Raw genomic sequence first — 17,881 nt, forward strand, 5'->3', positions numbered from 1 at the left:
GTCTTCTCTCTTCTTCTGTTTGCCTAACTCCCCCGCCCGGCTGGCCTCCCCTTTCTTCTCTCTCTCTCTCTCTCTCTCTCTCTCTCTCTCTCTCTCTCTCATTATTTTTAGAGCGTGCGTGTGGACGCTTTTGGAGAGTTGGAAGGGAATTTTCCCCCTCCTGACTTGAACACAGGGTGACTTCTTTTATTTTTTGGTGTGGATTATCTCTTTGGACCGTGCCGGACTTGGCCCCGGGAAGGCAACGGAGGCCGCCCAAGGCTGCCGGTGTAGACCGCTCTGCTGTGAAGAGGACCCCCTCCCCGCCCTCTTTTCCACTTTTTTTTTTTTTTTGGCCTTCCTCCCTTCCCTCCCTTTTCCTTTCTCTCTCTCTCTCTCTCTCTCTCTCTCTCTCTCCTCTCTCTCTCCACTCCCCCTCTTTCATCCCTACTCAGCTCCTCTCCCCCCTCGCGCCCACTGCGTTTGGTGTTGATTCGAAGGGGAAGAGGGGGGTGGGTGGGATTGGAGGGGGAGACCATGACCTCCAGCTACGGGCACGTTCTGGAGCGACAACCGGCGCTGGGCGGCCGCTTGGACAGCCCCGGCCACCTCGACAGTCTGCAGGCGAAAAAGAACTTCTCCGTCAGTCACCTGCTCGACCTGGAGGAAGCCGGGGACATGGTGGCGGCACAGGCGGACGAAAGCGTGGGCGAAGCGGGCCGGAGCCTGCTGGAATCGCCGGGACTCACCAGCGGCAGCGACACACCACAGCAGGACAGTGAGTGAGGGGCGCATGCCCGCGGGGTGTGTGCCCGGGGACAGTGGGAGGAGGTCCGAGCAGGGCGGCAAGAGCCCTCCGGAGCCCAGGGAGAAACAGGGATGATGGGTCGGTGGACGGACCAGGAGAGGTGCTGGCAACCCTAGAGGAAAGGGCCGGTCGCAGATAAAGGGGAAGAGTTGAGTAAAGGAGGGCTCTGCTGAGGGTACGGAGGAGGTGGATGTTGGAGACGGACAGGCACGGAGACCAGAGGACTCTTCTGAGTTCTGCGCTCGGAGACCCAAACGCCGCGCTCCGCGCACTCTCGCCAAAAACTGCCCAGGCGGTGCCCCGTTCTCGGGCATCACGCAGGCGGGGTTGGCAAAGAGGGTTCTGCGGCGCCGCGATCTGGGAAGCCAGCTGAGCTCGGGAACGTAGCGAGCGGGTTCGAGGTCTTCAGTCGGTGCGGAGGGGCTTAGCTCACTCGGATAGCTTACACACGCGGACTTGTGGGAGGGCGCCGCGCGAGGCTAGCGGGACCCGCGCTGCTGCTGGGGCTGCGCATCCAGCAGCGCTCCCAGAAGGCCGGCTCGCTCCTCAGATCGCAAGGAACGTCCTGTCCCAGCTGCCAGACCGGCTGTCTGCACCCTGCTGTGGCTACCACCTGCGACTGGGTTTTAGGGCAGAGTCAAAAGTCTGCTGATTTAGGAAGAAGCAAAGGGACTGTTCCTGTAAGTGCTGAAACGGGAGATCCAGCCCCGCACCAATACCGCGCCGGGAAAAGTAGCTAGCAGGGACTCGCTGTTTGCATTTCTGGGGACAGTTTCACTTACTCAGAGCTGATCCTGTTGATTGCTAATCTCCAGAAAAGTTCCTCACCACGGGCTTCTTTCTCTAACTTTATCTACCCCGTGACGATCGAGCCTTGTTAACCCTGCCTGGAAAACGCGACTACGCAGGTGTATCCCTGCTTCTTCGCGTTCTTCGTAGACCTGTCACTGTGCTTATCCCCGGTGACAAGGCACCCGACACACACAGGTACTCCTTCCTCTTCTCCAGTTTGCAGCAATCGGAACTTAAATGTTTTCCACCTCCTTATTTCTCAGTTAGTGTTTTGTCTTCCAATTTGGAACATGTGGACACAGAGAACCTGGCTACCACAGACTCTTAAAAGAAAGAAAGGAAAAAAAAAAAGGCTCACAAAGCCAGTGGGACTCAGGAACAGCTGGAAAAGCAGCGAAATGAGAGGAGTCTGGGGGGCTGCGGATGCCCCTTGCCTCTTTTTCCGCAAGTCCAGGCTGTACACACTTGGGTGCTTTTAGCCAAGAGTGACTGGGGGACCAATTTACTTACAAGTGCAGAGGGCGAACAGGACTTTCTGGGAAGATCTGATCTTTCCCTAGAGTGAGCAGGCAAACAGGAATTCCATATCCCCAGCTGTTAGGTAAGGCACATACAGCCAGAGGCTGTATGTGTTAGCTTCTGCTACTAGGCAGCATCGTGCATTTGGGGTTTGCTACGCATTTTAGGTCTGATGGCAGGGTGACATAATTATGCTTTTTTATGTCTTGTTAAAGAAAATACAAAACATTCGAATCACGGAGAAAACAGTATTAAAAGCCTCCGCGACCTGAGGTCTTATACATTTTGCCTTTCTCGTTTTGCCACGACTAATTCCTATATCATAGTGTTTATCATTATTTGGAGACGTGGAGGCTTGGGCCACAGCAGAATTCAGTGCCACGGAAGACATTGCTGCGTGGAAGACAGGGTAGAACTGATTCCATATTGCTTTGTTCCCAGGCCTTGGTCCAGCAGGAGGCCAGAAAAATCAGGGGTAAGGCCCGTGGCTTCAGCAACCTCTTGTGAGGCGGCAGACCCTGGAGCCGTGAGGACAGGACTCGTTTTTCGGTCCCATGTGAAGACACAGAGAGCTCAGGTTTTGTGATTTGTCGTGGCTTTGTTATAGGTACACAACTAGGCAAGGCTGAGGGAACTGACCTCGGAGCTTCTCCGTGCAGACAGGAGATGAACTGCGGAGGCTGGGAGACCAGCAGGGACTAGCCTATGAGCTTTGGGCCTGTTGCCTCAGAGGCCGGGCCTTGCACATGTGTCCACTGGGGCGCTTGAGAATAAGGTCAGCAATGCCATCAGCGCTGGGGACCCTGCGTCCCAAGACAACATACTGGGATTCCGAGAAAATGTGCCGGTGATGCGCCAGCCCACGTTTGCATTCGGTGGAGCAGTACTTGTGCGGAGAGCACCGTGCCCAAAACAGGCTCAGGGGCCAGGCAGGGAGCAGAGACCGGTAAAAGGATGTCATTTGACAGGTTCCGGAGGAGACTGCTCCGTACAGAGGGATGGACACAGCAGCACCTGAGGCTGGGGAACGCTGACCAGCATCCCCGGACCTATTCACCCACTGGCACAAACACACTTTTTAGGCCTTGCTTCCCAGAATGGTCCAGGAGGCCCATTCAAATAATGTGTTGCTTTTGGGAGCAGCATTTTCTCAACCTGCTCCATCCCTTTCCAGCAAGAGCAACACCGTGGTCTGAGAGAGCCCTGTGAGAGCAAGTCTCTAAGGGACCCTCCACCTAAATTCTTGGGTTCTCAGGGAGTTATGGAGGAAGCTGTGAAAATCGCTGGAGACTGCAGAACCTGCAGCCTGTGGTAGACAGGTGGGGAGTCGGGGAAGCAGGGATCCTGGCTAGAAGGACATAAGGAGGTCACCACAGGCGCCCAAGCTCCTGGGAATCCACTGATGGGAGCTCTCTTTTCCGAGAGTTAAAATGTCACGAAGATGCCTTTGATCCTGATACTCGTGGAGGACTTCAATCACCTTATCCTTTCTAGCTTTAGCAGAAGGCAGCAAAGTTAGAATACTACAGCTTCTAGAAGAGCGTTTTAATTTTGCAAAAACACTCCATTGCAACGCAGGCTGAGTGTAGTAGAGACGAACTAGGTAGGTCCCAAATGAGGGCAGCCCGCTGGCCTCCCCTGCTCCGCCATCCTGCCTGCTCCCTTGTTGCATGGTCACTCCACTTTGATCTGCCTAGTGTGTTTGTTTCCCACTTGTATTCATTGTCGCACATCGGTGAAGTTCTCAAACTCAACAGAGTTTAAAGAAATGATTCACTAACACTGTAAGGCACCCAGCAGCTACTGAAGGAGTGCGGAGTGTGAAGAGTGTGGTGCTGGCTGGAGAGAGTCAGGGTGGGGATAGAGCGGCAAGTCATAAAAACAGGCAGATCGGCTGTCATTTCTTAATCTGAACTTCTGAAAACTCTTTTTAAAAAAAAAATAGTCTGCCATGCACATTCCCAACCTCTAAATTAGTGGAACCAGATTGTCCTTATTAGACCTTTTGTTGGAAACACATGTAGTCATAAAAAGGTAGACGGAACGTCAATTAGACACGCGCGCGCACACGCAGAGTCACAAGTCCGCGCTAAGTGCGCACCGGGTGCAGCTGGGCCCGGGCTTCGGCGGGATGCATAAACTCAACAGCGGCGGGGAGATCGATTTGTCACGTAAGCTAGAGGTGTAAACCGGTTGCGAGGGATTCCGATTCACCACCTCTTTCCGAGAGCCACGGTATTGCGGGCCCGGTTCTACCAAATCCTCTTCGCCAAAGACGCCCCAAGGGAGGGAGAACTTTTACTAGGGCGCTCCCGATCGGAATCCGCAACAGGGTGTTAGTCCCCCTAAAGTCTCAGTGTTGACTCAGAGATTGTCTTAGCGGCACCATCCTGGGACTCAGATTGGAATTTGGGCCTCAATGATCTAGATTCTGGAAGGGGAGGCAAACAATAATATTCGTTTAAATGGCAGCCTGAAACATTTCCTCTCTACGAGGAGGTGGGAGTTTGAAATCCAGTATCAAGGGTTGTCGCTGAGTCTTCAAAGCTGAAGGTCCCCGCCAGAGAAGAACCGCTGATTCCTGTGTATTTTCCACGCGTGGGTGGCCTCCTCTTAAATGCATGGAGGAAACTTGACAATCCTGTGACTTTTGTTGGCTGTGCGGTGAAAAGCACGACCTAGAATTTGAAGAGTTAGGGAGGCGGACCCTTTAGAGGATCTAGGCTGCCTGTGCTTCCAGAGACTCCAAAGGAACCCTGCATTTCACAGATCAAACTCTTTCCAAGACCCTTACGCGTCTCAGAGGCGGCGCGGCTCTGCGATTGGATCCACGACCTCAGCCCGAAGCGCTGGGATCAGCAGCACCCGGGTGCCCGGGACCGCGGCGCTCATACTGGTACCTTTAGTTCCCTTCGCTTGCCGGAGGCATCATTTGATATTTTACCATGCAAGTGAAAAAAAAAAAAAACGTCTCCAGCAAGATGTCACTCTGCTCTGATTCTGTGCGGGGGTGGGGAGGGAAATGCCCCATTGAAAGTAGCAATGGCTTTCCGTTTGCCGAGTTTGAGCTGTGGATGCCACAGCCCCCAGCAGGGCTTTTTCAAGAGAGAGGCCTTAGTTGATTGTTTATTTTAAAAGGCGTGGTTCTTTTACTGTTCTCCTGCACCTTGTTTTAGCTGCTTCCCCGTGGCAGGGCATGCTTGCCACCTCTGGATGCCCTAGCTCCTGAAGAACGGTCCCTTTGTCAGTTGGGCTGGGCCTCGGATAGCCAGCTTTTGCAATTGTTTCTGCATGCCTCCAGTTGAGAAAGGTGCCCATTTTCAACTGCTCCGGGAATTTTTAAAAAATGTTTTCTTCAATGATGGAGAATGATTTTTTTTTTAAAAAAGATTAGGTGAGCGTGGAGATCTTAAGGCTTGTCTCGTGCTTGCATCTTCTTGCAGGGTAGAAAAGATTTTTTTCCTTTTTTTTTTTTTTTTAAAGCATAATGTATCTCTCATTTTCTAGAAGATTTTAACTGCAGGTCCACAGCACCCTCTATCCAACTCCTAATAAATTCAATCAACAGCCCCCTTCCCCAGCGTCTTCCTTGGAGCTAGAAGCAGGCATTTACAAAAAATATTTGGCTAAGAGATCAGCTCCCTTATTTAGCACCCAAACATTTACAGAAGTACCTGTGACTGCAGAGCAGTGAATCCAATTTGGTGTTGCATTGTTGGGCTACTTTGGTGTGGGCTGAATCACCAGTCCGCTGGCACCCAGGAGCATTTCCCCCAACAAGATGGAAAGGATGTGCATGTTCTCAACCGCCCTGTGAACTGACTAGCAGCACTTCATTAAAAAGCCGACAATTGCACACTGTAATAATATCAGACTGGCACATCACCCTTCTCTCTCAGTACCGTTTCCTTTTAAATCAGTGACCTCGGAGCTGCATTGTGGGAAAAGTAAAGGAGGACGGTGTTTCGGGGCTCAGCAAGTGTGTTTTGACCTGCGGGCATGCTTGAGTAAGACATCTCCTACGGGGCCTAAGTCCTCTTAGCATCACCTGTCTGATGTAGCGTGGCATCCCTAAGAAAGCACTTAAAGGCAACTCTGAGCGATCCAGTTTAAATTTCAGACTTTAACAACACTGCATGTCACTTGTCCTGGAACCACTTTGCCTAATTGGAAAAAAAAAAAAATCTGGGAAGCTGATTACAGCGGCGAGAGGCGCTCTAGGTGTAATAAAGATACAAATAGAGGCTGATTGGTTAAGGACATTTTATGCACGACAGTCGACAGTCGAGTCAGTGTGAGAGGAAATCAATCACAGGAAGAACTGATCTCTCAGACAGCGTTAAGGACAACCAGAGTCTTCAGGATTCTGCCGTCCTGGGGTTCTCAAATAGATATGAGCCGTGATCGGATTTTAATCGTGGAGTACCATGCCTCAGCCCTTTTGCGCTATCAAGTAATGAGAAAACCCTAATGCCTAAGAATTTGGGGGCTTGTTTTAACCACTATTGATTCCATCACGCTCAGCCCAAGTGAAGAACAAATTTGAAACTCACCTATTAATTTGAAGCCCCGACGTCCGAGTTAAGAAACAGACAAGGAGGGATCCTGCTTTTCTAGCCTGTTTGTTTTCAGGTTGGTATTTGCAAATGAATGAACTGTAATAAAGAAATGGAGCTTTTTTTTTTTTTCTTTTTGTTTTTCAAATATCACCTTTGTAATGGAAAGAGATGGGAGCCTGTGACGCTGTAGATTGAGGAACTATTAATTCACTTAGGAATTTTATCCTCAACACAGAGCCCACTGTGCTGTTGGCTTTCCTGGTGTTTGTGTGCACCTGGAGGAAGATACCAACCAACACCCCACCTTACCTCCACTCTTGTTTGACCTTTCCCAGAGTGGGCAGGACGCTGCGGCGCAGCTTCCTGTGGGATGGATTGTGCCAATGAGCTGAGCCACACCCGCTCCTCTGTGTCTTCTCTCAACAAAAGAGGGGGTGCGTTCCTTCAGTCTGGGGTCCAGGTCTGCCCTGCCTTTAAACATTCTTGGACTCGAGCAGGTAAAAGATAGACAGGTGGAAGGATGATTTGGACAAGTAGCAAAACATGGGGAATATCAATAGTGTGAAGCCCTTCTGGGGACCATGTGAATATACATTACGCAGATGCAGTTGAAGGGAGGTGTCTGGTGAGCACTGTCTTGTCTCTCCCTTTGAAATGAGGGTGGTCAAGATTCCAGGGTGACGGGGGAGAGTCAGGAGGGAGTGTGATTATAGATCTGAAGTTGTTTGGTGGTGGTGGGGTTGAGGGTGTTGGAATGAATGCCTGGATTTCCACCAGGTAGGAGAGATCTGAAGTCCTTTGGTGGTGGTGGGGTTGAGGGTGCTGGAATGAATGCCTGGATTTCCACAAGGTAGGAGAGAATTTGTGTTGTGGAGGTGATTGTGCGTTTTCTGCAAAGGAACTGGAGATATTTCAAAAGAGAGGAATGGTTTTGAGAGAGGGAGACCTGGCTTGTTTTAGTGAAATGCTATGAAACTAAAACAGAAATCCCCACGGTACCTGCAGCCTTCTCATAGACCGTAAAAGCTGGCTGCAGGAGGTTGGCCCAGGATTGGGATAATCTTGTTGCTCTACAAGAACCATAACTGCCCCAAGGTTTGTGTGTGTGCCTGCAAAGTGGGCACTGCATATCACATGCGGTCTCCACATTGGACTCCTGGGCTTCACTGATGTTCCGTTTATCCATTGAGATTCACAAGGCTAACAGGCCACGGGAGAATAACTTTTTAACCTTCCCTGTACATTTCGGGTTTTTTTCTGCTTCTCTTCCTATCTGATGTTGGACAAGACATTGGCAACATTAGGAGAAAGAAATGGCTGAATGAGTAAATCCTCTCAGCATAGAGGGCAATGAATGTATACCTTCCAAGATATCCTGAGCTGGGGCGCTTCACTAGCCTGAAACCAGAACTGTGAGCGAAATCGCTTTCCCACAAGCGTTTGAGAATAAGAACATTCACTTCGTGCAAGTAATTTCTCATCATCTGTCATGTCATGTCATATTTTAAAGGACCTCATGGTGCTGGAAGGTGCTGTGGTTATAAATAACTAGCAAAACAAATGGTGCCCTTCCAGAGTTCCAAATATAGATCAGGAGGCCGAACCTCTTCAAAGAGTCTTCAGATACACAGTTTGAAGGCCTAGGGCCCCAACTCAATCACAATTTGAGCCAGGGTGTGCGAAGTTCAATCAGTTTGACTGTGGGCAAAGTATCAGACCTAGCCAGCACTTCAGAAAAATACAGAGAATTATTCTAATTTCCAAGTCATTTTTACATGGATTCAGTGCTCATGTGCAAGGGCTTAGTACAATCAGCTTGGGCTGGGGGGTGATGAGGGATCAGCGTTCCAGCCTCCAGTCTTTGTGTCACATCCAGGTTTTCTCTGCACCCCTTTTTGCTGATGCAGTCTGCTCCAAATCTGAGTGCCCATAGGTCACACGAGCACTTTCAATGCTGTTTTCAGAACAACCCCAAAAATGAGAAGGCTGCTAAGCTCAGCATTTGCAATATGCCAGGGATCTACCTATATCTTTTCCTGTCTGATAATTCATGTTTAATATTCCAGTTAGAATTTCTCAAGTAACTCATACGTCTATGGAATGATAAGTTCCAGTGGAAATATGTATTAAATCCAAGGCTTTTTCATGGAGATGTTCATAGATCACTGTGAATTTAGATGGCGAGGACCATTAAATCATTCTGCGTGTTGTTACTTTCTGTGTTTTACAAGGGCTCCATTCCTAGGTGCTGCTTTGGATTACAGCAATCATCTATTTACTAGGCCAGCTGCCCAACTGTTGCCTGTGTGTGGTCACTGCTTATTACCAGATAGGATGAGCTCCCTGTGTTTAGTTGAGTGCCTTTCTTATCTAGCATAGCAGTGGACACTTGAGCCTTTCTTTCCAGTTTTATATTCTTTGCCTAGGAGGTATGCCTTCGGTAATCCTCTCTAGATGCATGACTCTCGGCTTGTAGCTCCAAGGCCCTCTCTTGGCACCACAGACCCATATTGACAGACATCTCTTGGGCATTTCCATTTGAATGCCACAAAAGTACTTCAACTGCAGCAACCATATGGAGGGAACTAGTGAGTTTGGTTCTCTCCAGGTGATTGTCCTGTAGCGTTCCTTGGTCTTTGGTATGACAACAGGTGGGTGTGCAAACTAATATCAGAATCGTCTTTGTCTTTCTCTCTACAAGTTAATCTTCTAAACTCGCTTGCCTCTGTCTATGTCAGCCTGTCAGTTGCATTGCGAGGCCACTCGAGTAATCTGCGAGTCGCTCGTGCATCTGTGCTTTTCCTGCTTTATATGCAGGTAATAAATATGAGTAGAGACTGTAAAGCCTCAGAGTACACTTGTTGAATGACTGAATAAGGATGCTAGTCCTTTCTACAAATGTACTTAGAAATCAAAGCTCTTCCCCTTTCTCCTTCCTAGATGTTTTAATTATTTTTTTCATTTTATGCATTAAGATGGAAATATTCATCCTTTAAAAAAATAGTTTCTTTCCTGCTCCAGCAGGCTGGCTGATCTCACCTGCAAGTGCAGGTGGCAGTTGTTTTTCTCCTTTTCTTTCCTGAGGTAGTTAGACTGCCTTGTTGCTGTAGGTACTTTGGGCTTATTTCTGTTTCCGTGACTTCCTACCCTTACCTGAATGTCCTTGCTTCCTGTCTGTTTTGCCAACCCACCTATGCTAACTTCTAGTATTCTGATTCTATCACACCTCTATGTCAAATCTTTCTGATGCTTAATCCCATGACACAAAAAAATCCTGCCCTCTGCTTCCTCTAGAAATAGCCATGCCTCCGCAATACTGGTTACTTGCTTTCTAATAGTTTATGATGGCTACTTTAATTTGAGCTGTTTTAAAGATAAAAACTTCAGGGGATTGTGTTCTACAGTGTAGCTGTGGTTAGCAGCTAAAGAGATTGATTTGTTTCTGTGCAGTTGTGATCCTAGAGGTTTTGCAATCTCTAGCTGCAAGTCGGTTTTAAATTTTAAGAGTGATACAAAAATGGGATACACACTTAATTTTAAAAAACACATTATTTTATGTTAATTCAGATAAGCAAGTAAATTCACCACAGATCACCACTGCGGGACACATATAGTTACTATTTTGGTGTTAAAATACTTTCTTTTTATTTATTTTGCACAACTTTGGGTTGCATTTTATTAACCTTCTTGATTGCTGAGCTCTCTTTAATCAACGGAAGAATTTTTCATTTCATTTTTCAAAGATCATGTTTCCCCTTGGTGGAGAAATAACGTAAACATGAACCCACTTGCTCTCATCAAAAAATTTAAACAAACAAACATGCAAACAACAAAAGCTCCCAGAGGGGTATGAGAGCTGCGGCAAGATGGTCGCTTCTCAACTTGCTCAAGTTCCAATTCCAATGGAATACATTTCTAGCAGACAAGTCCTTCAGAGTAAACACTTTCTTTTTCCCTTTTGCTTGTTCTAGCTGGGACTCTTCCCTAGCCAGGAGCGCATGCCTCCTGGAATTGGAAAACCCTGCACGATACCTAAGGGACATTCCCAGATCACATTAAGAAAACTACTGCTTGGAGAACTCACAAGACAATTGGGGGAGAAAATCTTGAAGGAAACTGAAAATTCTCTATTATTGTTAATCCTTGGATTTTCTTTGTTAGAAGTCTTAATACTCAAAATTATTTTTATAGAAAAAAGGAAACATTTATTCCTCTATAATTAAAGAATAATGAACAAATAGGCTAAGGATGTCAGAATACAGAATACTATAGTGTGTTTTGCCAGAAGAAGCACTCATCTAAAAAAAATGAAAGAGTATGCGTTTATCCATCAAGCTTTTACTTGAAGTGATAATTACAGAAAAAGTACATTACGATGATATCTATCTAAATATCATCCGTTGGCAAGCTGATATCAAAAACCTGCCCGACAAATATAGTATTTTATTCAGGGAAAGTATTTGAAAATGGTGAATTAATGGTATCTTAATTTTCCTCATGAGAAAGGAAATAACAGGAAGTTTAATCACTGTTTTTTTGGGAATCAAACATCATTCTTGCTCAAGAAGAGTTTCTCGAGTTTGCGCGCTTTGGCTGTGGCTCGGGGAGCAGCGGGAGAACCACCCAGAGAGCTCGTTGCCTCTAACCAGATGTGCTGCTCAGCAGCTCTAATCCTCGGGATTGGTGGAAGACCACAGGATGAATCCTCAACACATTTAAGAAATAAAACGTAATTTACTTCATTAATCATAGGACTGAAATCTGCAGTTTCACTAGACGTATTTCAAAGACTGGATCCCTCCTGACGACAGAAACAGAAAGTAATGTAGCTGCACGTTTGCCTAGAAGAACCTGTTCTTAACTTCCCTGGGGGCAGGAAAGGGAGCCTGGCCCGGTGTGATGGCTTCACCAGCGTGGATGACTCGCTCTCGGAATCCATAGTTCTCTGTTCCCGTTTCCTCCCTGTCCATACATTCCCTTTTCTTAGGGTGCTGAGGACTGGTTTCTGAACTCTTTCGGATTTTCTCATTTAGTGAGTCCCAGCTATACTGAATAGCTGGAGAATCCAATCCATATTCTGTTACGCTTGAAACCATCATGATTTTAGCTGTATGAATATACCCAAATTGTTAGCTCTTTGAGCATTTTCCCCAGGTAATTCGCATAAATAGATAACTTACTTTGTCATGAAGTGACAAAGTCATTACTATGCAAAAGATAAATTCTAAGATTACTTCCCAAACACTTAGAACTATATTTATATTGCATTGTGTTTGACAGAGCCAATTCTAGGAACCAGGTAGGTCTGGCATTATTATCTTCATTTTTAGTAGGATATTATGAAATGAGTCAAATCTTGCTCTGATGCTATTTTTTCAATCATCTTCCTCCATGTTTTGGTGTCGACCACATGTTTTTGGGATGCATTCTTGTTGGATGAAACCATACTGAGTCAGCCATGAGCAGTCTAATGGGCTACTTCCTAACACATCGCTGTCGTACCAACCTTTAAGTTCCTCTCATCTGTAGTCTTTATTATAAAGTTTATGTTGGCTTCTGTACAGTCCTTTTCTGTGGCTATGCTGGTGGCCAACAGAAAATTGGATCTGTAAAGAAATGTTTCAGAAATTTAGAGTTGTAAGTACAGACACTATCATAAGCAATCAAATGAAAAAGTTTCTAATTGATACTTGATAGGTTATATCAAATAAAGGTAAAAAAAAAAGGTTAAAAAAAGTAAGAATGCATTTCCATAAGCTTATATCGAATTCTCAAAGCATGAGGCAGCTTTAATTCAGATTTAAGGGGATTGGGCGTTTCCTTGTTTTTCACTCTGGATTCAGAGAATCCTGTATGAAGTTATGGGTCCACCATTTACTCGCTTATTGAATTCAGACAAGTTCCTGGATCTCAATCTTCTCCTGTGTGGAATTGTGCATGGATGTCTAGCACACGGGTTTATTGTTTGGAATAATGAAATACTATTAGCAAAATGCCCAGAACCTGCCACAAACAAATACTTTCTCTTTTCCCATTCTGCAACTTCACCACAAGCATCATTTATTCCAGGCTTGAATGTGTATTGCAGGTGGCTCATTAATTAACGCCCTCATCCATTCGATGCTCCTATGTGTAGGACTATTCTTATACTGCAACAGCCTCATTCATTGTGTCATGTTATCTGTTGAGGGACTAAGCAGGTATCCATTCTTTTTTACCTACCGTTAGAAACTCATGCCACCTGACTTTGAATGGTCCTCAAGAGCCCCAAGCATGAATGTGTACCAGAGCTAGGGGTTGGGCTGAGGACTTCCTGATCACGGCCGTGCCCTTTGGGATACCCTTTCATGTAGCATGCCTTGATCTTGTACATCCTTCATTCCCATTTCCGCTCACTTCATCCGTAACTGTGGACTTCACGGGGTGTAGAAGACAGTTCTTTTCCTTCAACTTCCCTTCTAAACATCATCACGCTCATGTGATACATGCTTAGAACACGGTTATCTATCCCCAACTTTACACAGCCAGCTTCTGTGAGACCAGTCGTGCTCATTTCCCTCTTTAATATTTTAGTTCTAACCTAGCAATATCTTAGTACTCCATGAGATTGCCCTTTGGCTTACTTACTTCTTTTTTTTTGGCACTTAAATAATACCATGTTACCTATCATAGGTAGTTACCACTCTTTTGCCACTTAGATCTCCTAGTCAGTTTAGCAAAGCAAACATTCCGGTCTTGGTTTCACGTGTGACATCTTTTCCTAGACATCCAAGTGAAATCTGAAAAGCCTGGGAGACATACAGACTGCATACAGCACCTAGGACTGTTTCTGTGTTGAGAAGCAATTAGCAATTAAGTTTCCCTGGCACGCTTGGGTGACAGGTCAGCATGACTAACAGCTATGAGAATAAAACCCGGTTGCCACGGGTGAGATATTCCGACAACACTTAAATCATGAAGCTACCATGCTAGTGGTTTAAGGAAAGAAGCTGCTTATCACGTGCCTTAGATAAGAGAGACACAGATCACCTCTTCAAAGCGCTAAGAGATGCTAGGCAAAGATTAGGAGTTGAGCTCCGTTGGGAATAAGTGGGATGACTTGGGGAGAAGTGCGTATGTGTGTTTGCTAAAGCTGCTGTTTAGGCTTTAGCCTACTATGTGGAGTTGGAGACTTAGATAGCTGGGGGATTGTCCTTAGGAGAGTAGAGCCCTGCCTGGTCCCTGAAAACCTTCTTCTGATCGTCGCTTTCTTGGTTGCTCTCTTTGCTATCCCTCCCATTCGCAGTTCCTTGGGAGGGATTTCAAGGAAAGGCGGAACGAGGAACAACAGGTCATCGGTTCGCTCGGTAACATGCGCGTACTCTGATCTTCTCTGCCTTCCCCGTGTTGCCAGGATCATTTTTGTCAAAATGAACGGAAGTGTCTAAAAATGTGGATTCCAGGACCCCACTCATACCCTGTGAATCAGAATCTCCCAAACACCGCATTCCAATACTGCACATGACTTTCATGTGCAGTGAACCTTGATATGTAACTTGTATGGAATACAGGCACTGACTGCATTGCCTTACGACCCTCACCGCAGTTTGAGTGTCCCGTTGGCATTTAACTCTTCTTAGGAATCACTCTTCTCTCTTCCATCAAACAGACAGCTCAGAAAATCCATATGCAGATGCAGAAGTCTTGTGCTTCTTTTCTTTTCTTTTTTTTTTTTTAAGATTTATTTGTTTTTATTGGAAAGGTAGATTTACAGAAAGAAAGGTCTTCCATCCACTGGTTTCACTCCCCAAGTAGCTGCAATTGCCAGAGCTGAGCCAATCCCAAACCAGGATCCAGGAGCCTCCTCCGGGTCTCCCACACAGGTGCAGGGTCCCAAGGCTTTGGGGCCGTCCTCGACTGCTTTCCCAGGCCACAAGTAGGGAGCTGGATGGGAAGTGGGGCTTGCCAAGACATGAACTGGCACCCATAGGGGATCCAGGCAGATGCAAGGCGAGGTTTTAGCCACTAGGCTACTGCGTCAGGCTCAGTTTTATGCTTTGGAGCACTTGACAGTGTGCTTTTCATATCCTAGGGAGCTTAGCAAAATTTACTGAATAAACGATTTTTGAAGAAACGGGGGAGGAACAGAAACACATCCATCACACCCAAGGCTCTGTGTTGAACTCTGCATGAAACCAAGGCAAACAAAAGGATAGAACTGTGCATGTACGTGTGTGTGTGGGGGGGGGCGATGTGTGTAAAATTCTAAGAGCAACTTCAGGTGACCCCTTTCTCACAACTTCTACATGAATGATCCTATCTCGGCAGATTTTCTAGGTATAACCTACGTACTACGAGGATACAAATCATCGCAATGTAGGCTTAAGAATGGGTACAGTTTCAGATGATCATGTGCATAGATTGGAAATTTCATTAACTGACTTCATATCTTTTCTCTCTCTCTTTTAGGGTTTGCCAATTTTACTTGAAAGTCAAAGTTAGAGACAGAGAAGGTGAGATAGAGAGATTCTCCATTCTTTGGTCCACTCCCCCCAAATGGTTGCAATGTCCAGAGCTGGGCTGATTTGAAGCTGGGAGTCAGGAGTTTCTTCCAGGTCCCTCACATGGGTGCAGGGCCTAGGGTCTTGGGCCATCCTCTGCTGCCTTCAGTGAACACAGGTAGGGAGCCTGATTGAAAGTAGAACAGCTGGGACATGAACTAGTGCCTAGATTGAAATGCCAGTGCCACAGGCAGAGGACTGGCTGGCTATGCCACCACAATGGACCCAGTATTTTCTTTTCTTTCAAGATACTTCCTTATTTTTAGATGGTTTATAAAGAAAATTTCCCCCGATATTTTACACTTTTTGTTTACTTGCCTTCTGTATGTATGTATGGTATTATAAAACCATGTTTTAATGGACCCCTTTTACCAGAAACTGATTTTTAAGAAGGCTGTAGTTGAAATTACCATGTCATTTTTTTCATATATACCATATTCAAAGCAAATCTACTAATATGATAACTGTGTTTGGCCCATTCTAAAGTTGTATTTGTAAAAATCCCTCTTTCAAGGTCTTTCCATGTCTTTTGCCCCTAATGGCTTTTCCATGAAATATTCAGGCTTTGTTTCTTAATGAAGTATGCGTAATCATAGGTTGTTGTCCAAAGGCTGTATTTGTCGGTCTGTCTTCAGTGACAGACGATTGAACTGAGAAGAAATATATCCAAAAAATCGGTACGGATGTGATTCTAGAAATCTCAAAGGGGGAAAAAAAAAAAAACATAAGCAAACAGGGCTCTGGCAGAGACGCGAAGAGGCAAACAGCAAAGGTGAAGGGCCTTCCTGGAGCCACGTTTGGAGCAGAGACCACTGCGGAGCTACAGGCATGTCAGCCCATCTGGGATCCTTTGGTGACATGAACTTTGCTCTGGTGGTTTATGACATCACTGGAACCCCCTTGGTGGAATTACAACTTCATAATTCACAGTTAGCTCTTGTTTGTTTTATATTTAATCATTTGTGGAGCGCACTGGCAGCCTACCCAGGGGAACCATGTGGTTATGCTCCTGCAAATCTTGTTGTTGCATAATTAAGTACGTCAGAAGTAATTCACGAAGTGTCATAACATCCCATATTTCAGACCTTGCAGATGCTGGTCTTGGTGGTTCCTGTCCAGAAAACTTGTAGCTGACTCACCTACTCAATGAGTTTTCCCCTGGAAAAGACAGTTACCCGGGACAATCGGGCTTCCTGGTTTAAATACAGTGTTTTGAGTATCATGTTTTCATAGAAAGATCATTTCCTCTGTGAGTCTGACTCCTACAGTGTGCCTGTAAAACATAGTTGTATTTCTATGAACACATGGTTACACAAAACATAAACAAGGGGAGTTTGTGCCTCTGTCCGTATTTTGTGTTTGGCCTTGCAGCTCAGGGGTGATTCCATGTAACGAGTGCCTTTTTTTAAGTGGTAGAAAGGAGTTTAAGGAAAGAAATTAAAACATATATATATATAGATAGCACTCCATCTGGACTTAAGTAACACTTGTGGCCGCTTTTTGCTAGTGATACCGCTTAACATTTCCGCAAGAATGCTGAATGGTAGATGTTGTCACCCCAATTCACACGTAGGGCACTGAGACTCAAACCTAGCTTAGCAACTTGGGCTAAGCTCTAAAAGTTAGTCATCCATCAAACCGGAACTTTCTGGTACAGGGTATTTCATTATCCTCTCAGTTCACCTGCAATTGTAGCAAACTGAAAGTAAGTGGTTAGGTTGAGTGGCTTTGATTCTGTGGAATATTGACTATTAGAAGTGTGGTATCAGAGGAGGCACTGGGGTGGCAAATAAAAAAATGCAAATAATCCTTTGGACAGTGACCTATTTTCAAAGAAAACCCCCCTGACCTGGCTAGGTATGCTTCAGTGAAGGGTCAGTTGGAAGATGTTCCCAGACAAGTAACCGGGGTGAGCCACAGAGTTTTCTTATGTGTGAAAAGTTAGTTTTGAGATGGGTCTTTCCAGCAGTTTGATCTTGAACAGGTCACCCACCCCCTGTAAATTTTAACCCTATAAAAGGAGAATACTAGAAATATCTCTTGAGAAGTTCAATAAAGTTTCATTGATCTGTTGGCATCAACCTTACCTCCCTGATGGAACCAGACTGCACATTTGTACCGGGTCTGACATCAGACTGTAAAACACCGCAAAATAAAGGATGGGTCCAAAATGGCTGGTGGTTTTCTTACTATGAGAATAGATTTGTTTTTCTTCCAAGTCAAATATATGGTCTTATTTGCAAGATTCAGACAGTCACTGCCAATTTTGATATATGTGCTGCCGAAGCGAGCACAGTCACTTCCAATGTGGCTGTTTGGAATTGGAAATTCCTTAGTGTAACTCAGTCAATCTTGAAGTGTTGATTAGGGTCCCAGCAAGCCACCAGAGACTCCCCCACGTGTAGGATGCAGCAAAATGGGGAGTGTCTGTGGGAACAGCTGGAGTGCTGCATCCTGAGATGAAGTGGCTCTGTGGTTCTCTCTACTGCTACAGGACCAGGGCTGGAGACAGTTTAGAACTGGATGGACCAGTCTCTGGGCAGCCTTTTCCAACACCCCATCTCCCTCCAATTCCACGGTGTGAATGAGGCACTCATCCTGGCCTCTCTTCCCTCGCCTTCTACTGGATGGCCAAGTTACGTGGTTTCCTTAAGAACACCAGTGAGGTTTTGGTGCATGGGTTG

The 17,881-nt window shown here is 46.0% G+C and overlaps 1 protein-coding gene across 2 annotated transcripts in view; it reads left to right on the top strand.

The window, feature by feature from the left end:
- Nucleotides 1-380: 380 nt before the first annotated feature.
- Nucleotides 381-17,881, top strand: part of PRRX1 (paired related homeobox 1) — a 70,715-nt gene continuing 53,214 nt past the window's right edge. The window contains exon 1 of one of the 2 annotated variants that reach the window (XM_040986786.1): nt 381-757. In XM_040986786.1, the coding sequence (XP_040842720.1) occupies nt 517-757 (241 nt within the window). In that variant the 5' untranslated portion in view covers nt 381-516. The remainder of the gene's footprint in view (nt 758-17,881) is intronic. The other variant, XM_040986787.1, reaches the window with a different exon arrangement.

This window comes from Ochotona curzoniae, unplaced genomic scaffold, assembly GCF_017591425.1.
Source record: "Ochotona curzoniae isolate NIBS_2020 unplaced genomic scaffold, NIBS_Ocur_1.0 contig_4558, whole genome shotgun sequence".
Taxonomy (NCBI): Eukaryota; Metazoa; Chordata; class Mammalia; order Lagomorpha; family Ochotonidae; genus Ochotona; species Ochotona curzoniae.